This window comes from Dromiciops gliroides, chromosome 2, assembly GCF_019393635.1.
Source record: "Dromiciops gliroides isolate mDroGli1 chromosome 2, mDroGli1.pri, whole genome shotgun sequence".
Lineage (NCBI taxonomy): Eukaryota > Metazoa > Chordata > Mammalia > Microbiotheria > Microbiotheriidae > Dromiciops > Dromiciops gliroides.
Genome location: NC_057862.1, coordinates 96,989,168 through 97,014,386, shown reverse-complemented (window position 1 = coordinate 97,014,386; position 25,219 = coordinate 96,989,168). Strand labels below are relative to the sequence as shown.

Here is a 25,219-nt window from a genome sequence, read left to right as displayed (position 1 = left end):
CCTTTCCCTCAGCTTAGAGTTAAGTATGGCTTCAGAAATGGAAATGCCAGTCAAGAAAAAGGCCTAAACAACATCTAAATCATCATGACTATGGAAATTTAAAACCCACCATCAACAAGGAACTGCAGGAAGCTTTCTAAATATTAATTGGTCTTATATGAGTATAGGTTTTTGATCTTTGCTATAGAATGTTTATAATTCTGTAATTTCCAGGTCAAAACTTTAACTTGTAGGGACTGGAAAAAAAAGCCTTCTTTAAGATATTCCAGATTGTGAAATCCATCTCATAAACTCAGACATTTTCAAGCTGGCTTTAAAAAGCATAAATACTATATAAAATAAAGACTTTTCAACTCGTTGAAGCTTAAGTCCTCCACTTTAATTTAGATTTTTATCTTGGCTGGAAACATAGGATCATATTTTTTTTAGTTGGAGGAGACCTCAGAGATCATCTAGTTTGTATCTTTTCAGCTTTTCACGAGTTATTAGAAAATGGTAGCTTGTGGTCTTGAAGTGATTAACAAAAAAAAGAATATCCTAAAATGCAATTTAAGGGGCAACATGTCATAGTTGAGTCATGAAAATCTCTGTCCTCTTCTTGTTTCTGCCATATAGTAGCTATGTGATCATGGGTAACTCCCTTTACAGCCCTGCCTCGTTTAAATCCAATTCAGTGCAAGTCATGACATCACCCCAATGCCATGGTCCTTTTTGAGAATAAGGACAAGCAACAACAACAACAAAACGACAACTCCCTTAACCTCTTATTATCTAAGACAACTTTCTAAGACTCTTAAGTTATAGCTGGTTTGCCAATATGCATCAGCAAAGAGAGTTTCCATGCCAGATATTCCCCTCATTGATGAAATTAGAGATCTAGACCAAAAAATGGTATAAATCATTTGATTTTGAACTTTTAAGAAGTACCCATTATTTTATGGAAGAGGCAAATTCAAGCAAATTCAGCTTTCCTAAAGACATTTTTATTTTCCTGTTCCCTACAGCTGCACTGGTGGTCAGCTATATATATGCTTTATTTATATTTCCAGAACTTGGGACACTTTCCTGAGTTTTGATTTACCTTTTTGCCACTGTTCTCTGTCTTCTCTCCCTACTTGTGTCCTTCCTAGGTGATAGAAATTTTAACATTCCTGAGTACCTCTGTATTCCCCAGCCTTGAAAAATTTGCTCCTTTCCTTTTGTTTAAATATTGATAATTTGATGGAGCTGGGTTGTTTCAGTAAGCCTTGGCAATAGTTGCTCTATGACAGCCTTAAAATATCCAAATTCAGGTCTCAAGTTTTAGAACCTTATTCTGTCAATTCTGAAAGTTTGAAATGTGATAAAATTAGTTTATTTTAATTAAGGATGTGCATACTTTTCTCTAACTTAATTCTGTTTCTAATGCAAACTTTTAATAGGAATCTAGAGTTTGCTCATTCCTTCTGCAATGCCCAAACATATGTATTGTAGTTCCTGCCAAGTCAATAGCCATCTAGATGCTTGCTCTGCGCCAGGCATGGCACGAAATGGTGAGGATACAAAGAAAGCAAAAAGAAAACAACAACAACACCATCATCAACAACAATAGTCCTTGATCTCCAGGGGATCACAATCTAATAAGAATTTTTGATGACTCAGAGATAATACCTAAATTAATGAGGATGAATTGCATGAAAGCTAGGAATAGTTAAACTATTCATATTAAATTAAACTTTATGAATCACATGGAAAATAGCCATAATGCAGGCTCCCATTAACCCTAGTCTAGACTACTGGAATATTATCATAATGTGCCTGCTTCAGGTCTTTCTCCTTTACAATCCATCTTTCCCAAGTAATATTCCTAAAGTGCAGCCCTCACCATGTCACTCTCCTGCTGAGTAAACTCTAGTAGATTTTCATTGGCTCAGGGTCAAATAAAAACTCCTCTGGCATTTAAATCCCTTTCCATTCTCCCTAAACTTTCCTTTTCAAAGTTATACATTAGGCTCCTTTACATGGTCTGCATTCTAGTCCAAATGGCATTCTTGCTGCTCCTCACAGACAAAATTCTGTTTCCTGGTTCTTTCTTTACCAGAAGCCTAGAATGTATTGTCTCTTCACCTCTGCCACTTAAGATTCCTAGTGTTCTTCAAGTGTTTGCTGGAAATTATTTATTCATTCTTTGAATGCTATGTGAGGCCTTTCTTAACTTCCTAATGTTTCTGTACCTTCTCCCCAAACCTAACGATGTACGTATTTTGCATATATTTTGTATGTACTAATATGTGTGCTTGTTGTCATCCCCTTTACATGGAATGTAAACTCCTTGAAGTCAGCAATTGTTTCCTTTCACTGCCTAGAAAGCTGCCTACCATATAATAGGCTCTAAAAGAGCTTGTTGATTGGTAGATTCCTGAGTGTTACTCTTCTGAAAGCAATTCTAACGTACTATTACAAAATTCAAGCCTTATTTGTAGGCAGTTCCATGATTACATACTTGATGTGACTTGTGAATTATAGGAAAGGTCTCATTTGCTCCCAAATGTCTCTCTGGCCAGCCTGTTTTTGATACTGAAAATTCTACCTTTGGAAATGTAGCATTTAAATGCTTATCTATGGCATTGGTTCTTATACAAATACAAATATCCTAGAAAAAGTGAATGGGATAATTCAGTTCAGAAAGCTTTATAGACTAAGTACTTCTTGTAAATGGGTGCTAAGTGGGACAACTAGGTGAATAAAACACCTTTGAGGACCACTTATCTTTTAGGGAAGATAAGACATGAATACAAATAACTAATAATAAAAAAGTTAAATATAGTTAGGATATAAGAAAGGTACAAAAGAAAGTGCTAAAGGCTTTAGGGGATCAGATTTCGTTTCCACTGAGGGAAATTCTTTTTTTTTTTTTTTGGTGGGACAATGAGGGTTAAGTGACTTGCCCAGGGTCACACAGCTAGTAGGTGTCAAGTGTCTGAGGTCGGATTTGAACTCAGGTCCTCCTGAATCCAGGGTTGGTGCCTTAGCCACTGTGACCCCTAGCTGCCCCAAGGGGAATTCTTTACTGATAGCAAGGACTACTTTTTGTTTTTGTTTTTTGCCTTTGTGCATGTGCTTAATAAATGGGGTAAATTGAGCTTTGGGATTTGGAAAAGCTTTGAAAGTAGGATATAAACAGGTTAAACAGGTGTAGATGTGGGAAGGCATTCCAGGTATAGGAAATGATATAAGCAGGGAGTATATAATAGGTGAAAGAGTACAAGATTATGAATGGTGACAATTATCCTGGACATAAATGAAACGTTATAAGACTGGAAGGATAATGTGGAGACAAAGATGTAAGGCCTTTTATACTAAACTAAATAATTTATTTTTTAAACAGTAGGCAGTAGTTAACCAATGAAAATTTCTGGATAGTGGAATGATATGATCAGAGCTTTGTATTGGGAAAATTAATATAGCTGTATTGTTTAGGATGAATTGGAGGGAGAAGAAGCTGAGGATGAGAAGAGCAGGAGATTATTTTAACCTTAGTGAGAAGTAATGACCTGAACCAGGTTGCTGAAAGGAGGAATGTATAGGTTGTGTGGAAGCAAGAAATGTCAGGGGAATAGAAAAGATGGGATTTTCTGAAACAATAAATTTGGTAGTATGATGGAGGAATTAGAGATTATTCTGAGATTTTTGAATCCAGAATGTTTTCTCATAACAGAAATAGGGACATGAGTAAAGGAGTTAATTTTGGGAGATATATGTGGAGTTGCAGGTGCTGTTTGAATCTGATCCATGGAAAAGAATTCTAAGCTGGAAATATAAATATTGGAGTCATCTATATAGAGGTATTGGAAGTATGTTGTGAAAGATGAACCCAATTAGAGAAGAAGATAGAGAGGGGAAAATAATTTCTTTATCTTGTATCATATCATTTAAAACTTTTTTCATTATCCTTCCTTATGACCACTTTTACATTGAAGTCACCAACTATTAAAATACATTTTGATTTAATTTGGAGCTTTTTATTGAATTCTTCACACAACTCTAACCCCTCATCCTTTGCAATGGATGTAGGTGCATAAGCTACAATCAACCTCATTATAGTCTTTTTTTTTCACTTATGCTAACCATGATCACTGAAAGGTAAGATGACCAAGCAACCCTTAAAATGTTTCTTTTTACTTTGGGATATACAATGAAACCAATTCTACCAGCTTCTTTATTTGCTTCTCCAAGGAGCACATGCGAAACTATCCTTTAATTTAGCCACAAATTCCATATATTTTTCTGGTTCATTTATAATGAGGATGCCAGGATTGATGTTGTTCATATCCTTCATGTTGTTGATTTATTAGCTATTGGGTAAAGCTTTTATGTTTAGACCAACAACAGTCAATATTTATAGACAGCATTAAAACCTGCATGATTCTTAGCACCCTCTGCCCATTTTTCTGCTTCTGTGACTAATGTCTTAGAAGGAGCTAAAAGAGACTGCACAATACTGATGGCCATTTTTTTTGTTGTTGTTGTTATCATGGTTGCAATGTCCAAATAACTGATAGTGAACCTCTACATTCTTTTTTTTTTTGCGGGGCAATGGGGGTTAAGTGACTTGCCCAGGGTCTCACAGCTAGTGTCAAGTGTCTGAGGCCAGATTTGAACTCAGGAACTCCTGAATCCAGGGCCGGTGCTTTATCCACTGCGCCACCTAGCTGCCCTGAACCTCTACATTCTTACATAGACTTGTTCTTGGGCAAGAGATAGAGTCAATTATAAGGACTATAGATGGAAAAGAAAAACTTTCCAGCATGGTGTAGAATCTACCTTAACTTGGGCTCTGTTGTCTTAGTCTTGGAGAATCTGAAGTCACCTCTCTATGCCTCAGTGAGGCAATAGAATTGGAGTATTATGGGGAAATACATCATGAACCAAATAGAAATATTACCTTTAGATGTACAATATAGCATATTCTAAGGTAAATTGGAATTTGTATATAATACAGATAATTTTCTTCCAAACTCTGTGATGGAAATTGTTTTTTATGAATATAATATGTGTTGGGGCAGCTAGGTGGCACAGTGGATAGAGCACCGGCCCTGGATTCAGGAGGACCTGAGTTCAAATCCGGTCTCAGACACTTTACACACTTACTAGCTGTGTGACCCTGGGCAAGTCACTTAACCCCAATTGCCTCCCCCCAAAAAACCAAAACACAAATGAATATAATATGTGTTACATAATAATCTTATTATATACAAATAAATTATGGCCCAAGTGATACTATAAACTACATTTTCTCAATGTGAAGACTGTTGATCATTTTAATTTTTAATCCTTGTTTTCTGTTTCTATTCCTTAAAACTCTATTGCATGATATCTTTTTAAAAATAGGTCCTGATTGTTCTTTGAATGTACCTTCCACGGAGTCCTACTGGATTCTTCCAAATGTAAAACCCTTCAGTCCTTCTGTCGGTCGGGCTTCACACAAGGCAGTTTTACATGGAAAATTTATGTGGGTGATTGGTGGATATACTTTTAACTACAGTTCTTTTCAAATGGTCTTAAAGTAAGTTGTCTTTCTCATATTTTATGTCAAATTGTTTACTTTAGAAATTGTTTTCTATTATATAAGTATGATTCTCTCTTATTTTTCATGTTAAATAACTTCTAATGCAAATATTTAGTTATTTTGCCCAACATTTTGGGGACATGAGATTAATTAGGAGGACATACATACATATGCATTTATTGTATATTCCATGAATCTTTACTTGTTTGGTATAATATCAGAGTTGCATTATATCACTGTTTGGATTTGGGGTTAAAAAAAAACCCTGAAGCTCTCAAGATGTTAAGATTTTTTTCTGATTTCTGACTTAGATAATGCTAGCTTCAAGTGAGAAGAACCACTGTACCACCTAGCTGCCCTCAAAAAGTTTTTTTAAATAAATATCTATCTGCAATGAACGATAGCAATTTCTAGAGAAAAATAGACTTTTTTCTTAGAAGAAATTTTCTACTTTTCCTTCATTAGTGATCAATACAGGAATTTACAGTAGTGGGAAAATATGTATTTTTGTTTTGTTGCTACTGTTATTTTTTTTTAAGTGAGGCAATCGGTGTTAAATGACTTGCCCAGGGTCACACAGCTGGTAAGTGTTAAGTGTCTGAGGCTGGATTTGAACTCAGGTACTCCTGACTCCAGGGCCAGTGCTCTAGCCACTGCACCATCTAGCTGCTCCCACTACTGTTATTTTAAGCGGGTGACTGTGTTGTACTATTAGACGTGGTATATTGGGGATGAAATCCACTTCTTTATCAGGAGTCAGAAGACCTGGTTTTTGGATACAGTTCTGCAACAATTTGTAATGTTGGACAAACTATATAACCTTTCTGGATCTCAGTTTTTTACTTTGTAAATTAAAGGGCTGGATCTTAAGGCCCTTTCCTGTTCTAATAGTCTATGATCCTAACATCAGGCATCAGAGAGGGGACGATTCAGCAAGATAAGGTGTAAAATGAATAGTTACTTTGTGGATGTGAGAAATTTCACCATGGGGAAGGAGTATAGCAGTGATTCAAAGGATTGATTGAAAATACATTATATCAAATTAAAGAAAATGGAATTCTAGGGGGATGAGGGGAAATAGTCTGAAGAATATTCATGTGATCAGCAAGAATTCTAAATAAATGATATAGAAGGTCAAATAAAAACACTGAAAGAGCTAGTGGGATGAATCCAAAAAAGTTGATACTGTAAAATGAACCTGAATACATAAGAAAATATGAATCTAAAGGCAGAAAATGACACATAATGAAAAAAATGAACGATCTGTAAAAATGAGTGTAGTTTTTGAAAAAAATGCCAGGAATTCTAGTTCTATGAAAGTTGTATGTCATTATTTGAGTTAATTAAATATATTTAAAAATCAATGTTGAATATTTTTGTTCTGAACTTTTACATTACTCATTTAAGCAAATGGATTCATTTCCCTTTCTAGAACCTTGTTCTCTTGGTGGAATAGTATTTGATTAGATTTGTATTTTGGAAATCACATTAGAAGTAATTTTATTTCTGAATTCATGGACGGAAAATATTTTTCATTATTCTGAATTTAGTTCAACGATTTGTTATTTTAATAGCTTCTAGAAGTGATAACTAGTAATAACTTGATTTACATTCAGTAATGAGATTATAACTGTTAATACAAGAAATCAAGATTGGCTATTATAGATAAAAGTGATTTAATCAGGATGGAATGGTAATATACCAAGACAAAACCAGTCAATGAAAACTGAAGAATGGGTTTATCATTTTGTACATTGAGCCAATGATCTGTTAAAACATTTTATAAATGGTCTTTGGGTGGAATGTGTTAGTACAAAATAAATTTATATAAAGTATAGATGTTGAATTGCTCCCAAATAAAGATTAATTTGAAAATAATTACAAGACAAAATTCTTATTCCATGGGTGGGTTCCCAATTTCTTATGAAAAAGATACTTCTCATTTCATAGGACAATCATTAGAATTGAAAGTGATCTTAAAGATCATTTAGCCCGGTCCTTTAATTTTTTTGTTTTTGTTTTTTTTGGTGAGGCAATTGGGGTTAAGTGACTTGCCTGGGGTCACACAGCTAGTAAGTGTGTAAAGTGTCTGAGGCCGGATTTGAACTCGAGTCCTCCTGAATCCAGGGCCGGTGCTCTATCCACTGCACCACCTAGCTGCCCCCAGTCCTTTCATTTTACAGATGGGGAAACTGAAACTAATTGAGTTTAATTAACTTGCCAAAAGTCATACAGGTGGTGAGTGGAAGAACAGGGATCCTTCGGACTTGAAATCTAGGTTCTTCCCACTACACCATCCTGATCTAAAGGGAAAGCAATATGGTACTTGGATATAAACCAAGGAACTCTTGATTTCCCCATATGCTTTAAGATCTGCCAGAAGTTGGGTTGACGATAAGTGGTGTGCATTTAACAGTCAAGTATATGGGCAGAGCAAGGGATCCCTTAAATCAAGATAATGAATGTGATGTGCTTAGGATAATTTCATTTCTATTTTGTTATAACAATTTCTAGGATAGAAGTTTGAGTTACTCTTTGTTATTAAATTAAATATATTTTGTTGGGATACAAATAAAAAAGAAAAGCAATTGAGTTTTTAAAAAGTTGAACTAAAAGATGTTAGCTGATGTTTTTTTTTTTCTACGCATCCTTTAGTTACAATTTAGAAAGCAGCATCTGGAATGTGGCACCTATATCAAGGGGACCTCTCCAGAGATATGGACACTCTCTTGCTTTATATCAGGTTTGGATTTTATTCTTTGATTTTCTAATTAATGTGTATGTATATATGATTACATACATACGGATGCAGTTTTCATAAAATCTAGGTAGTTCAAATGATTGTAAATATTTCAGCATTCTCTGGGGGTTTGGCCAGTCCCTTTAAATCATTCTGTCCATGATACAGAGCCATCATTTCTCTAAGTTAAATCCCATGCAGATAATATAAATTCGTATACCTTTATCTTCAGACTTATGCCTACACTTCAGAAACCTAGTCACAGGGGCAGCTAGGTGGTACAGTGGTTAAAGCACTGGCCCTGGATTCAGGAGGACCTGAGTTCAAATTTGACACTTGACATTTACTAGCTGTGTGACTATGGGCAAGTCACTTTATCCTCATTTACCCCCCCCCCCCCAAATTTAATGGACTAGAAAGAAATTAAAAATCAGAAATTCAGTATCTCTGAAAAAGACAGTAGTTCCTTTAACAAGATTAACAAGATTTTCATGAGGGAAAAACTGTTAAGTGAGAAGTTTGTGACATTTGCTTCTCATTCCTCTTTAATAGTTCAGGATATTTGAATTTACTTACTTTGATATTTTTCTGACGAGAAGTTCCATTGTGGAATGAATTATCAATTTTTTTTCCTTTCCTACAGTATGGTAAATATTTTTTCATAGTTAAGTACTTTTCCTTTATTCTTGAACTCTAGGTACAATTGAAATGAATTTAGTGCCCAGTGTAGATTTTTTTTTTTGGTTTTGTTTTGCGGGGCAATGGGGGTTAAGTGACTTGCCCAGGGTCACACAGCTAGTGTCAAGTGTCTGAGGTTGGATTTGAACTCAGGTACTCTTGAATCCAGGGCCGGTGCTTTATCTACATTGCCACCTAGCTGTCCCTTGCCCAGTGTAGATTTTTTAAAAGAAGCATTTGAAACTCAATTGAACAGCTCAAACAAAAGTTAAATGTCCATTAATGTTGCAACACATAGTTCAGGGACCTATGTTGCCTTTATTCCTGTATAGTGTAAGTAATTACCAAGACCTTGAAGTGAAATTTCACATAATGATGGCAGAAAAATTTCTGAGAAGAGTCCTGACTCATATCTTAGAAATTAAAAGCTTCTTTAAATCATAGCCATTTAGAGAAAATAATATTCTTCTAAGAATGTAAATAAGATTTTCTTAGCCTTCCTCATATTATTTTTTTTTCTTTCCAAAATTTTTAGAATCTAATCATTGGAATATGACTTCAATGAACTAAAAGAACAAAACTTTTCATTCCAGTTAGTGAACAGCATTTTTTTTTTTAGTATCTGCTTCATGTAGAGTACTATATTTTAGGATCTATGGGAAAAATAACAAGAAATTAAAAAACTTGGCTCTTCAAATTACTCAGAATACTAGTAATTCAATCTAATGCAATATCAGTCTAACAAGTATTTACATTTCATTGAGGTGTTAAGACATAGTACCTGAAGTCTTAATTGTTATTTCCAACTTTCCCTCCTAATGTATTCTCCTGTTATCCATCCCCCCAGCCCTGACAAGTCAAGCCTGATGTTATCCATGGTATCCAGTTTTTGAAGTTTTATTTGAGCATGTTATAACTATTCCCCTAGATTTTCTTTTAAAATACTCTGGATCAGATCTGTAAATCTCTGCTCACACAAGATATACCCAGCCTCTTTCTGATATAGTACATGCATAGCTAGGACCTCATCATTTCACTTGGAGGACTTGGAAGACTGAGCTGGATAGCAGTTGATGTAGATAAGGTTCTAGGATTTTGGTAGACTACAACTTACATATGAATCGATGGTGTGACATGGTAGCCAAGAAGTATATCATTTTAAACTGAATTAAGAAAAGCATAGTGTCCAAGATAAGAAAGGAGATTGTCCTAGTCTTACAGGGTTAGACCATATCTTTAGTGTTTTGTTCAACTCTGAATGTCACATTTTAGGAGGGACATTGACAAATTGGAGAGCTTCTATAGAAGACATGGCAAGGAGATTTGAATCTAATTTATATAAAAATTGGTTGAAGACACTGGTGATATTTGGCTGGGTTAGAGAACACTTAGTGGGAACATGATAGATCCCTTTAGATACCTGTCAGAACATTATATAGATTTATTTTACTTTTTCTCAGTGAAAAGAATTGATAGTAATAGATAGAAATTTTAGGAAGATATATTATTATTTGATATAAGTGAACATTAAGTGCCTAGAGTAGTCTAGTAATAGAATGAGATATATTAGGTCATAGTGAGTTCTCTATCAGTGGAGGTTACTCTATCACATAGAGTTTGGATGACTGTTCAAAATATAGAGGAGGCTGCTGATCAGGAATTAGTTACAGTAGGTAATCTCTGAAATACCTTCCAATTTTTATATTTTGTGATTCTATGAGAGATCACAAATATATCTTTTACTAACTTTCTACATTAGATAATGGTTATATGGGTATTACATTGTATTATATTAAAACTGAAATAGTAATGCCTCTCACATTAGAGAACAGGATTAAAATCTTGCTTCTTATGCCTATTGGTTTGTGTGATCTTGGACAAGTCATTTAGCCTTCCCAAGCCTCAGTTTCTTCAATTCTAAAATGAGGGAGTTGGATTAGATGGTCTTTGTGTGTTTTCCAGTTCTATTTTATTTCCAAAACTTGAGGTCCTGACCTGGACCTTCTACCTCTCTCATTTCTCTTGGTGATCACCTCGACTCCCATGAATTTAATTCTTAGGGGGAGGACTAGAATAAGCATTTATTTAGTGCCAACTGTGCCAGGCACTGTGCCTTACAAATAGTATCTTATTTGATCCTTGCAACAACCCTATGAGGTAGGAGCTGTTATTACTCTTATTTTATAGTTGAGGAAACTGAGGCAAGGATAAGTGACATGACCAGTGTCACATAGCTAGTAAGTGTCTGAAGACAGATTTGAATTCAGGTCTTCTTGACTCTAGGTGCCATGCTCTATCTAATTGCACCACCTAGTAACCTAATTATTATCTCTATACAGATAACTCCCAGATCTACATATCCAGCCCTAGTTACTTTTATGAGCTTCAGTTCTTTTAAAAAAATAATAGTATTTTATTTTTTCCCAATTACATGTAAAGAGAATTTTCAACATTCATTTTTCTAAGATTTTGAGTTTCAAAATTTTCTCCCTTTTTCCCTTCCCTTCTTCCTCCCCAAGACAGTGAGCAATATGATATAGGTTATACATGTACAGTCATTTTAAATGTATTTTCACCTTAGCCAAGTTGTGAAAGAAAAATCAGAACAAAAGAGGAAAAGCATGAAAAAGAAAAAAAACCCCAAAAAACCAACAAAAAAAGTGAAAATATGCCTCAATCTGCATTCAGACTCCATATTTCTTTCTCTAGATGTGGATATGAGCTTCAGTTCTAAATCATCAACTGCTCAGCTGCCTATTGAAAATTTATTAAAAAATTTCTTTGTATCATTATGAACTTGACAAACATCAACAACCAGGAATAGTTCTTTATACAAAGAAGAGCAAAAAAAAGATTATATATAATGTTGTTGATCTCTATGACATTACAGCATTTTAAAAGAACATGAGAGTTCCAATATTGTTCTGCTTCTCTGTGTTTTTCTCTGAACTTTTGCTGTCTCCTATGTGTTTTGAATGATATTTCATTGATACTTTTCCACAATTTTTTTTGGCATGGCAATGAGGGTTAAGTGATTGCCTAGGGTCACACAGCTAGTAAGTGTCAAGTGTCTGAGTCTGGATTGGAACTCAGGTCCCCCTGAATCCAGGGCTGGTGCTTTATCCACTGTGCCACCTAGCTGCCCTCTTTTTACAATTTTTTTCATTGATAATTTTTCTATTTTTTTTCTGGTATCATTGCTGTTCTTGAAAACTCCCTTATAACTTTCTTTCCCTCAAAAAAAGTTTTTTTCTTGTAACAAATAAATATAATTAAGCCAAACAAGTCTGCACACTTATTTGTGTGCAAAAATGTACATATCATTCTGAATCCCTACTCTATTAACTCTGGCAAGAGTTTTACTTACTCATATCTTCTGATGTCATGATTGGTTGTTGCATTGATGATAGTTCATAAGTTTTCAACAGTTGTTTCCCTTTACTTATTTTATAAATTGGTTCATTTATTTTATAAATTGTTCTACTGGTTCACTTCAGTCTGTATCAGTTCATAGAAGACTTCCCAGGTTTCTTTGAATCTGTCCCTTTTCATATTTCTTAGGGCTCAGTAATATTCTATTACATTAATATGCCCTAGGTTCATAAGCCATTCCCCAACTAATAGACACCCACTCTGTGCCTGGTTCTTTGCTACAATCAAAGTTACTGCTATAAATATTTTTGTACACATGAGTTTCTTTACCCCTCCTTTTTTGGGATCTTTGGGGTATATATCTAATAGTGGGTAGGTCCAAAAGTGTAGACAGTTTAGGACTTTCCAGCATGATTAGATCAATTCATAGCTCAACCAATAGTGCATTAGTGTGCTTGTCCTCCCATAGTCCAAAATTGTCATCTTCCATTTTTTGGTCATTTTTGCCAGTGTTATAGGAATGAGGTAGAACCTTAGAATTATTATAATTTGAATTTATTTTCTTATTAATTATTTAGAGTGTTTTTTTATATGGTCATTGATAGCTTGGCTCACTCATTTTGAGAGCTGTTTGTTCATATCCTTTGACAGTTTATCTTTTGGGCAACGGCTTGTTGGAAACTTCAAATAAGATAATTTGCAGGCTTCTCAAACTTGTTATATAAAACACAGAATTTGTTTTCTCAGCACCACCCACTCCTGTTTGAAACTTTCCTACTTTTGTGAAGGGAAGTACTATGTCATGGAGTCATTGATTTCTGTTTGCTCTATTTTAGTTTTCAAGAGTTCTGTTGTTTGGCCAAGATTTAATATATTCTTTTCTAAGTTACTTATTTTCATTCTGATTCTTTTCTCATGAGCTTTTATTTAATTTTTTAATCTCTTTCTTCACCTCTTCTAGATATTCCTGTAGCTCTTGTGAAAAATACAAGAATTTTTTTTCTTTGCCTTACCATCGTAATAGTTATTCCCTATGTTTTTAGAGATCTACAGAACTACATTAAGTTTTTTATTCTGGTCAGAGGCCTTCTTTGGTTTACTTATATTTCTCGCGTTTGTTTCTGAATTGGGTCTTTGTGTCAGGGCCAGGTTCCAAACTATCTTGGACTTTTGTATGAAGTGGTTGATCCTACTTTGGCTCACTGTTGTTAACTTGTTTCCCTGTGCTGATATCCACCTCAAAGAGTTAGTTACATGTCACAAAAATCTCCTCTCTAGATTTCTGAAGTTCAGAGCACTAGATTTTCAGAGCCTTCTTTGGTATTTCTGGACAAATTGCTAGGAACCTAGGAGTACCTGGGCTGTCTTAGTCTGAATTCTTTCATGCTGAACTGGTCATTGTTCTCCACGGGGCTTCGCTGATTCCCACCTTGGGGCTTTCTGACTATACTAGGGCTCTTGCAGAGCCTTGCAGACTACACTTTCCTCTGGCCCCACTCTACTCCTGCAGAAAGGCTGCTGGTGCATCTGTGATTGTGCTGATTTGCTGGCTATCCCCTTTCTTGTTGCCAATGAGGTTCTGAATTTTTGTATAGTTTGGGGAGAAGAAATAATTTATTTTAGGTTATCATTGAATTTCCAGATTGTTGTTTGGTCTGCTAGAAATTTTAAGTTTTGCCGGAATATGTGAAAAATGGAAGTTCTTCCTTCTTTACTAGAAGTCAACCTAAAACATCCTTAACTATTCATCTCAAATCAGTCAAATTGCCAAGGATGACAAAACACAGAAATGACAAATGTTGATTGGCCTGTGGGAAGACAAACACATTAATACACTGTTAATGGAAAGTTACAATCTGGTCCCATACACTTAATAGGTGTATAACCCTGGGCAAGTAATTGAACTTCTATCTGCCTCAGTTTCCTCATCTGTAATATGGGAATAATAATAGCACTTATGTCCCAGAGTTGTTGTGAGGAGCAAATGAGATAATATTTATAAATTTTGCAAACTTTACAGTAATATGTAAATTCTATCACTGTGTGAAGTGATCTGTCCCTTCTGGAAGATAATTCAGAGTTATAGTAGAAAAGTCATGAACCAAAACTCTTTGGACAGTAGTCCAGCAATTGGATATATATTCCAAAGGTATCAGAGACCAAAAAAAGAGTATGCATATATGTATGTATGTATTGCCTACATATACACATATCCTACATATATACACATGACCTATATATACATACACACATATATGTATATATGTACATACATATATCAAGCTACAGTAGCACTTTTGGAGGTAGTAAACAACTGGAAACAAAGTTATTGTCAATTAATTCAGGAATGGCTAAAGAAAATTATTTTATTAAAGAAATGGAATTTTTTGTTTTATAAGAAAAAGAGAATCACGGGAACACTTGTATCAATTTATACAGAACAAATTATATGAAAGAACACTTTACATGATGTCTAAAATAATTTAAAGAATACAACACTGAAAGAATTCAGAACTCTGATCAATGTAATTAGTTGATGAACCAATCTTGACTCCAGAGAAATGGTAACTGATATATCGTCTCTCAGTGTAATTGGAGGAACTATAGGTATAGAATAGGGCATACGTTGTCAGACATGGGAATGTTTTGGTTCTCTTAAACCTCTTTGTTATGAGGGAAATTCTATGGAGTTGAAGGGGCATTTTCATCCATTGGGAAATGACGGCAATAAAAAGCATCAATAAAACACTTAGTTTTGAAAAGAGAAGATGAAAGATGTCCATTGACCAGACTATGATATACAGTTGAGTTGACAGTTCATTTAGCTGCCCTTTCAGGACACATATATTGTATAAACCCTGCAAGGAAATAAGAACTGGGTCCAGGAATAAATAGGACAGAGAGCATGGCTAAAATGCAGCTGGGAAACAGGATATTTCTTGTAATGATCCCAAGCTTCCCTCTGAAACAAAAAAGTGGTATTTTTAACATCACTATCCTGCTGAGAATGCTATATGGCTGCAAGTCATGGACTATTATCATTTCTGAGTAATAAAAATTGCATACCATCTGAAAGTCAATATGGTAAACAGTCTGTAGGATTACCCATAATAACTTGTATGCAAGAAATTGCATAAAAGACATTATAATTTATCTGGAAAACAAGATGGGTCAGTAATGTACTAAGTGCAGGGTATTACAGACATCCAATCTAAGTTCTGTACTGATGCCTATAGAATGTTTTTTTTTTTTGGTGAGGCAGTTGGGGTTAAATGACTTGCCCAGGGTCACACAGCTAGTAAGTGTTACATGTCTGAGGCCGGATTTGAACTCAGGTCCTCCTGACTCCAGGGCTGGTGCTCTATCCACTGTGCGATCTAGCTGCCCCACCCCCCATAGAATGTTAAAAGACCTACAGGAAGGCTCCCAACATACTGAGGTGGCACCTCCTAGAAGATTTTTGGGAAGACAAGTACAAGGGTCACATGCAATGAGGATGGATGGCTATGATCTTCAACAATGTTGGAGATGCCCAGATCCTTTGAAATTTTAAAGTATTTCAAATTCTGAAAAACTTAAGTAAATATTTTGATAGGTTCAAAAGATTTTCTGAAGGGGGCATTTTTGAACTGCATCTTAGCTGTATTGACTGTGTCATGGTAAAGAAACCAAAACAAATTACTTTTAAGAAAAATAACGCTGTTATATTTCTAACTTAGAACTGAGATTTTTAAATAATTCAAACCAAAATGAGAATATGAAGACAGAGTGCCCTGATTTGGTGATGCAAAATAAATTGAAACTATATAATTGACTTTGAAGAATGAAATAACTTGTAGTACTTGTTTCTTTGAGTAGAAATCTATAGTTCAAGTTGAAGTGCTGCACTTTTTATTTTAGAAAAACATCAGAGCTACCATTGAGATGGTATTGACTTTTTATGCATTTATATAAAAGTGTATAAAATGGATTCGTGCTTTTATCTACAGCTAAAGTGTTATGCAATTTTATCTTGAATAGCTTTTTTTTTAGCCAAACATGTTATCAGAATTGGGGAGCATTAATTCATCTCTGTTACTCATAAGACCTCATTTGAGTTCAAATTATTCTGGATATACACAGTATAGGACACTTCAGTATCTGAAAAATATCATAAAATTGGAGGAAATAAAATATAGAAAACAAAAAAATAACATATTTTAGAGGAAAACTATAAGCAGGCCAGAATTATGTTGGATCAATCCTGTAGAAAGAAAAAATAAATAGAATGAGCAAAGAATTTTCATTTGTTCTGAATTTCTAATAAATTAGTCTTTTATCACTATTGAAAATCTAGCCCTCTTTCCTCAGTGATTCTGGCACGTAGTTCATCATCTTTCTCTTTACCCTAAGTTCTGTTCTCATTCCTGAGATAACTCCCCAATTGATGCTAATGACCCTTTTAATATCTTGGCTTCCCATCCACCAATTTCCTTAACTCTTATGATTATTATTTACACTTTACCTCAGTCATCTGAAGGAGTGATCACAAACCAGACATGATATTCTTCTCTGATCACAATCACTTGTGTATCTCTCTTTTTCCCTATCTTCATACTTCCAGTCTCCTCTTTTTGACTCATATTGACCCCTCCTTCCTTAACTCTTCCCAGTTCTTGTATTCTGTCACCTCATTCTGGCTTTATGTTTCTCTCTTCACAGCCTCAATCATTTAGGTAGCCAGTTCACTAAGATGTTATACTAGATCCTTGAATCCCTGGTCCTCTTCCCTTTCTTAAGCCTACATCATACCCATTATGCACCTTCTCTACAACTCTTTAAGAAGTGCTGCAAAGCTATAGGAAGAAGTTGCCTAAAAACGCTAGCAAAGATTAGAAATCATGGTCAAGAAAATGAAAACCATGGAGGCATAGATAGTGCTTTCACCACTGCTGCCCATTAAATGAAGGGGTTTAGAAAAAAAAAACCAATGTGGAAAGAAGACACCTGGTTAACCAGTATATCTCTAAGGATGTAACTCGAATTTCAAGATCGTGGTTTAAAATATAGGAATAGCAGACTCCTAGGAGGTTAGGAATGAAGAATACCTAATAAATCATGATAAAAATATATGTACTCTGAATTTTTTTTTTACTTTTTTTGGTGAGGCAGTTGGGGTTAAGTGACTTGCCCAGGGTCACACAGCTAGTAAGTGTCAAGTGTCTGAGGCCAAATTTGAACTCAGGTCCTCATGAATCCAGGGCCAGTGCTTTATCCACTGTGCCACCTAGCTGCCCTGTGCTCTGAATTTAAAAAAATCTAATAAAATGGTTTCAAACTAAAAATGGAAGAACATGAAGAAAGCTACACATATAGAGATCTTTGTCTATATCTATCCCCAAAGCTAGATATTATAGAGTAGTTACAAAGTATGAAGAAAGTAGCAATTAAGGGACCTCAAAGTTCACATGCATTTTCTCAGCAAACCCACATGCCACTGTTAGGATGCCTCCAGGTTGATGGGAAAGGGGAGAGTGAGGTAAGATAATGCTGGATTTTACTAGCATTGAGAAAAGACTTTAGTCAAAGTGGGAAGTTGTCCTTTATGTCTACTGGGGTTTGGGAGCTGCAATGGCTGCCATGTGTCAGGATTATCAGGGATTGGGAGACTGGGAATAGTTGAAAGAGCTTAGATGGTCATGTAGGGTGCTTTTGCATGGGACTAGTGAAGGACTGTGACATGTGGGAGATATATTGCAATTAGAGGAAGTATGCTCCTCTGAATGATGGGTGCCCAGGGAGAGAACCCAGGTCAACTGGCCCAGATTATAGCTTTTGTTATTACTATTATTTTTACATATGTAGAAAGGAGATTACTTTTATGGTGGTATGCAGAATGGATTAGAGCAGGAGTTATTTTTTAAAATAATATTTCATTTCCCCCCAATTACATGTTATACAAATTTTAACCTTTTTTTGAAAAAAGTTTTGAGTTCCAAATTCTATTACTGCCTCCTCTCAACACCTCCGTGAGATGATAAGCAATCTTATATGTTATACATATGCATTTATGTAAAACATTTCCATTTTAGTAGTTTTGTGCAAGAAGATGAACAAAAAAGGGAAAAAAGTGAAAAGTAGTATGTATGCTTCAGTCTGTATTCAGATAATATCAGTTCTTTCTCTGAAGGCAGATAGGATGCTTCATCATAAGTTCTTTGGAATTGTCTTGGATCATTGTATTGCTAAGAATAGCTGTCATTCAGAGTTCTTCATCATACAAGGTTGCTATTTACTGTGTACAATGTTCTTCTGGTTCTGGTCACTTCACTTTGCATCACTTCATATAAATCTTTCCAGGTTTTCCTGGAATCATCCTGATTGTCATTTCTTATAACATAACAATATTACATTACAATCATATACCACATCTTGCTCAGCCATTCCCTAACTGGTGGGCATGACCTCAATTTCTAATTCTTAGCCACTATAAAAAAGAGCTGCTATAAATATTTTTGTTCCAATAGGTCCTTTCCCTTTTAAAAATCTCTTTGGAACACAGACCTTGCAGTGGTATTGCTGGATCAAAGGGTATGTGCAGTTTTATTGCCCTTTGGGAATAGCTCCAAATTATAGAGCAGAAGTTATTAAGGTGGGATCCATGAATTAAAAAAAAACAATTTGATAACTATTTCTGTATAATTTGCTTCTTTTGCATTGCTATGCATATTGTCCTATTAATTTAAAAATATTATTCTGAGAAAGGGTTCATGGACTTTAGTAGACTGTTAAATGGGTTCATGACATACATAAAATTAAAACTTCTGGATTATAAGGAAGAAAAAGTGAAGGCAAGAAATTATTCTTTCTGAAATATTCATGCTTTGGCAATTTCATTTGCTTCCAAAGTATCACCACACACAGAAAGACTACTTAGCTCCACTTCACAGAAAGGAGTGTTTAGAACTGGGGAAAATCATAATAGTGACATATTTTGGAAAGCCAAAAGAAAAGAGAGATCCAGAAGGATGTGTTCAATAAGGTCAATTCTTTTTTTTTTCTAAGACAACCAAGACAAAGAAATCATGGATTTTGGCAATTAGGAGATTATTGGTGAACTTTGAGAGGACAGTTTCAGTTGGATAGAAATCTGGAGAACAAATTTGAAGAAAGTGGGAAAATAATATTTTTTGTTTTTGTTTTTGTTTTGTTTTTAGCAGGGCAATGAGGGTTAAGTGACTTGCCCAGGGTCACACAGCTAGTAAGTGTCAAGGGTCTGAGGCTGGATTTGAACTCAGGTACTCCTGAATCCAGGGCCGATGCTTTACCACTGCGCCATCTAGCTGCCCCCCCGGGAACATAATATTTAAAAAATTAATGTGATTTTTCTTTGTGAAATTGCCATTTAATAATCAAAGCTATTGGAATGTTCCAAGTAAATTTATTATTTTAAATAGTCATGAGTTAATTAGTATTTCTTTTGAGTTGCTCTAATAATTGTGACACTTAAAAGTTTTGAAGTTGCAAAACAAGCTTTTAGGCAGCGCACAAACATTTAAGGAATTGGCACCAGGTGAATGGTAGTTCTGATTTGTGAGTATTTGGGCTATACATTTAGATTTTCATCAGACACAGAAAAGAAGGTTGAGGATGAAAAGAATCATGCAAATTCTAGCCTCGATATGCATTTATTTAACTGTTGGTACACTAAATATGAGAACTTTATTCAATCACTAATAAGTTGATATACCATTAGAAGATGATCAATAGTGACAGACTTGCTATAAGCAAAAGCAGAAGGCATTAGTATATTGCAATTAAATGGAAGAATATCTCATAGGCCATCCATGGAGAGGAAAAGAAAAGTTAATGGGGTTGGTTTCTTTTTGTTCCCAAAGAATAATAAGCAACATTTCATGAGTTATTTAGTCATCTAGTTTTGTATTGCTCATGAAGATCAAAAGTAAAAAAGTTACTATGAAGATAATTGCAGTTCATGTTCCAACACTGGCTGTAGAGTTTGCTGTAGGAAAAAAACATCTTAGAAGGACTTGGAAGTGTACTACAAACCAAATCAAGTTATCCTTTGATACACAGTGCAGTGATGGAAAGCTGGGTAGAGAGTAGGATGGCAACAAAAAATATGGTCAGGGCAATGTGGTACCGTGGAAAGATTGAACTGTGCATAATATTCTGGTTCTGCTTACTTCACTTTGCATCAATTCATGTAAATCTTTCCAGATTTTTCTGAAATCGTCCTGCTTGTCATTTCTTATAGGACAAAAATATTCCATTATAATCATCCAAAGTCAGAACACATGCTTCTAACTCTTAGCTGTGTCACTTACTACTTGAGTGAACTTGGACAAGTTATTAACTCTATTTTCTCATTTATAAAATGAGATGGTTGGACAAAAAAGCCCTTCTGAGTTGTCCTCCAGATATCGGTTTGCATTCTATTCTCTTTAATTAATGTCCTCTCTAATCAAAATCAGTAAGCATTTATTAAATTCCTACTATTTGTTAGGTACTGTGGTAGGTGCAGGAGAGATAAAGACAAAAATGAAGCAGTCTCTCCTCTCAGGGATCTTACATTCTATCAGAGGAGAAATGTTACCTAAATAAACATTGTGTGTATTCATATATACATATGTATATACATATATATGAGTGTACATATATTGATATATTGTACGTATAGAGATTATGTAAGAAAATAAGCAATACAAGTTTTTTTAGTAACAAAAGTTTATTGATTATTATGTATGAAATAAATATGAAGTACTTATGTAAAGGAAGACACTAGAGTTATGGGGTTTCAGGAAACGCTTCATGAAGATGACACTTGAGAGTTTTGAAGGAAGCAAATAAATTTTTTTTTTGGAGGGGCAATGAGGGTTAAGTGACTTGCCCAGGGCCACACAGCTAGTAAGTGTTACGTGTTTGAGGCTGGATTTGAACTCAGGTCCACCTGAATCCAGGGCTGGTGCTTTATCCACTGTGACACCTAGCTTCCCCAGAAGCAAATGATTTATGTGGGACTATCAGTTGTGATTTTTTATTTGAATGACACTAGACATGGGGAATAACCAGTGCAAAGATATAGGGGTGTGTGAGGTAGTGTGCTGTTGGAGCAACAGCAATAAGGACAATTTGGCTGAACTGTAATGGGCAAGAGGAAGAGTAATGTATAATAAGATTGGAAAGATAACTGACTAAAAGCTTTAAATAGGGTTTTGAGGCTTTCAAAGTATTGTGAAGGTAGAGTTGATGAGGAAGTACATTCTAGTTATAGAGGACATGAGTAGTGTTAGTATATATAGAGAATTGAGTGTTGGAGAAATTTTGCTGGTATAATTGATAAGATTTGGTCATTTTATGTTTGAAGTGAGGGAGAATGAAGAATTGAGACTAATGTTAGAGTTATGAACTTGACTGACTAGATGTCACCTTCATGAGCCCTCAGAAATAGGGAAGTTATAAAGAGGATTAGGGTTTGGGAGCTAGATATTAAGTTCAGTTTTGTACATATTGATTTTGAAGTGTCTATGGGAATATAGGTATAAATATCTAATAGTTTGAAAAGTGTGACTGGAGCTCCAAAGAAAGACAAAGGTGATACATAGATTTGTGAGTCATTCGCACAAAGATGATAATTAAACCCATGGGAGTTGATGAAGTCACCAAGAGGAAGGGGGGAAGGGGGAGAGGGAGAAGGTGGGAGCCAGCACCAGCACCCAGGACAAAGTCTTGAGATGCATACTCAATTAGGGAACATGCTAAAGAATATGAATCAGAAGAAAATTGAAGAGTGATCAGATAGTTAAGAAGAGAACCAAGAGAGAATGGTATCATGAAAACCCAGAGAAGATAAAATATTTGTGAGGAGGGGGTTGTCAGTAGTTTCAGACACTATAGAGAGATTGAAAAGAATGAGGACTGAGAAAAATAGAAATGTTTCAATTGAGTGATGTGGTCAGAAGCCAGATTGCAAAAGGTTAAGAAGGGCATGAGAGCAGAGGAGGTTGCAGGTGTGGGTAACTGTTTCTAGATGCTTGCCTGTGAAAGAGAGGGAGAAAAGCTATAGGATGATAACTTTAGAGGATTGTAAGATCTGGTGAGGGTTGTTTTTTCATAGTAGGAGAGTTTTTGGCTTATTTGTAGGCAGTAGGGAAAGACTCAGCAGATAGGGAGAAACTGAAGATTAGAGAGAGAGCATGGTGATTGTGGGGACCATCTGTTGGAGTAGACAAGAGGGCATGCAAACAAGGGTATATATAGTTAAGAGGTTGGCTTTGATGAGAGGGATCACCTCTTCAGAGACTGAAGTGAAGAAGAAGAGAATGAAGGATGTTAGGGAATTCAATATGTGGAGAAGGGGAGAAGAGGAGTCCTTGGAGAATTGTCTTTATTTCCCCGGTAAAGTTAAATCAAAATCCTAGCTAAGGATGTTCTGAGAGGCATGAGCAGAAAAGAGAAGGGTCTTATAAAGCCTCTGTGGAGAGTGACATAGAGATTCAATTTGCATTAAGTAAAAAGATTAACAATGCTGGTGAAGGATCAGTAGAGAGGAGATGTCATGGGTTGTAGTGGACCCAGCAAACCCAATTGGGTGATCTTCTCTAGTTCCATTTAGCAGTATGTGAGTGGAAGTGGAAAAGGTAGATGATGAAAGTAATCCAGGGTTGGAATTTGGCAAGGCATAAACTTTAACAGTTTAACAAGGGATTTGAGAATAGAAGATTTTGGAGAATTATATTGGTTAACTATAGGGTAAACATGGGGAAAGGAGGAAAGTAAGATCAGAACAAGGGTGACAACTTGGGAGTCTCCTCCCAAGGCAGGGAACGAGATACTGGATATCCCAATGAGGACAAAGAAAAGGCTCAGGATATGAAGAACAGAGGGAGAGATGGAGCAATTTGAGGTAATGATTTGATGAAGATATTCCTGTGTTTTGATCATTGAAGTGAAGACTTGTAGATGGTGGTGAGGGCTCTTGTGGGTGCTGAAAATATTGAAAAATGTAGTTCAAGATTAAGAAATGGATATGGTCAATATTTTGTGCTACACTCAGAAGTCTGATTCTTACATATAGGATCGTGTGTGTACATTATGTATAATTTATTCAGTAGGAGACTAGGAAAATGCTGGATTGCTAAATTGCTGAACATCACAAAAATAAAACTATCTTAGTGATTGCTTACTGATATGGTAATCATATCAGAATCATTTGTCTGGGTCATTCAGGCTGTCAGTTAGTCCTAACAAAAGTAAGTTAACAGCACATGAGAAGAAAGGAAAAAAGGCAAGAAGACTATATGCATCTACATTTTATTTAATCTATCAATTATATATATGGAGAAAAAATCAGAAGTGAAGAAAAGCAAAGATGTTGACTTCACAACCTGTCCCTTTCCTCCATTTCTTTTTTCTTTTTTTTTTTAGTGAGGCAATTGGGGTTAAGTGACTTGCCAGGGTCACACAGCTAGTAAGTGTTAAGTGTCTGAGGCCGGATTTGAACTCAGGTACTCCTGACTCCAGGGCCGGTGCTCTGTCCACTGCGTCACTTAGCTGCCCTCTAGTTTTCTTATACCTTCTTTCCAGCCACCCTCTGTGGTCCAATCACACTACTCTTTTGGCTTTTCCTCTTCTTCCTGAGAGTTTTTACTGGCTGTCCCTCACACCTAGGATGCTCTCCCTCCTCATTTCCACCTGCTGATTTTACCAGCTTCCTTCAAGTCTCAGCTAAATATCTATCTTCTGCAAGAAACCCTTTTTTAGTCCTCCTTAATTTTAGTGACTTGCTTCTGAGATTATTCTCAATTTTTCCTGAGTATAGCCTGTTTATACATAGTTATTTGCAGGTTATCTTCCCCGGTAAATGGTGAGCTCCTTGAGAACAGTTAAAAAAAAAAACCACACATAACACAACACTTTCTTTGTATCCTTAGTGTTTAGTATAGTGGCCTCGCATATACTAAGTGCTTAATAAATGTTTATTGACTAACATGAATTATTTTCATTTCTTACTTAAGGTTGCCAGTGAAAAGTAGTTACCAAAATAAAACTCAGTAATCAGCTCATTAAACATTTGGTGTTCTTGTCAAATAGAGGGATGTGGTAGTCAACATGAAGTCATTTGCAAAACATCATAGAGCATCTAAAAATCCAAAGAAGATTTTCTAGATACTCTAGGATACTCAAGGATATGCTAGAGTATCTAGATGTGTCAAACATATAGACCTCCTTGTATTATCTGAGACAGATTAAAATTAGGAAATATTTGAATAAATAAATAAAATATTGTACAACATAGATAAAGTTAATATGTGTTTCTCTAAGTCAATATGCAGTCCACAGGTATCCTTTTGTGGCTCCTCTTTCTATTTGTTTGATATTATTTTTTATTTTTATATATTTATTTATTTTTTTTTAGTGAGGCAATTGGGGTTAAGTGACTTGCCCAGGGTCACACAGTTCAGTAAGTGTTAAGTGTCTGAGGCTGGATTTGAACTCAGGTACTCCTGACTCCAGGACCAGTGCTCTATCCACTGTGCCACTTAGCTGCCCCTGTTTGATATAATTTTAATGCTCTAAAGTTGCAGAGAAGGTGTCAGCTTGCTTTGATAAAGGCATTTTCCTCATTTAGAAGTTGCCTGTAGTTATGAAATCACAGATCTGGTCACTGTTCCCACCTTGTTTTATATATCTTGTATATATTTATCTGTGTATGTGTTGTGTCCTTTAAGATAATGTAAACTCCTTGAGTGTGGGGTCCATTTTAATTTTGGTTTTATATCCCTAGTCCCTAACATTGTGCTTGGAATATAATAAGTGTTTAATAAATGTGATTGATTGGTATTTGCCTAAAAATAGGGAAAACTAAGATGGGTAGAAGA

General features: G+C 35.4%; 1 protein-coding gene across 2 annotated transcripts in view; it reads left to right on the top strand.

Annotated features, from left to right (window-relative positions):
- ATRNL1 (attractin like 1) overlaps window positions 1-25,219 on the top strand; it is a 1,132,449-nt gene that overhangs the window by 65,514 nt on the left and 1,041,716 nt on the right. For both annotated transcript variants that reach the window (XM_043982337.1, XM_043982338.1), the window contains exons 6-7: window positions 5,371-5,545; window positions 8,204-8,291. In XM_043982337.1, coding sequence (XP_043838272.1) covers window positions 5,371-5,545; window positions 8,204-8,291 — 263 coding nt within the window. The remainder of the gene's footprint in view (window positions 1-5,370; window positions 5,546-8,203; window positions 8,292-25,219) is intronic.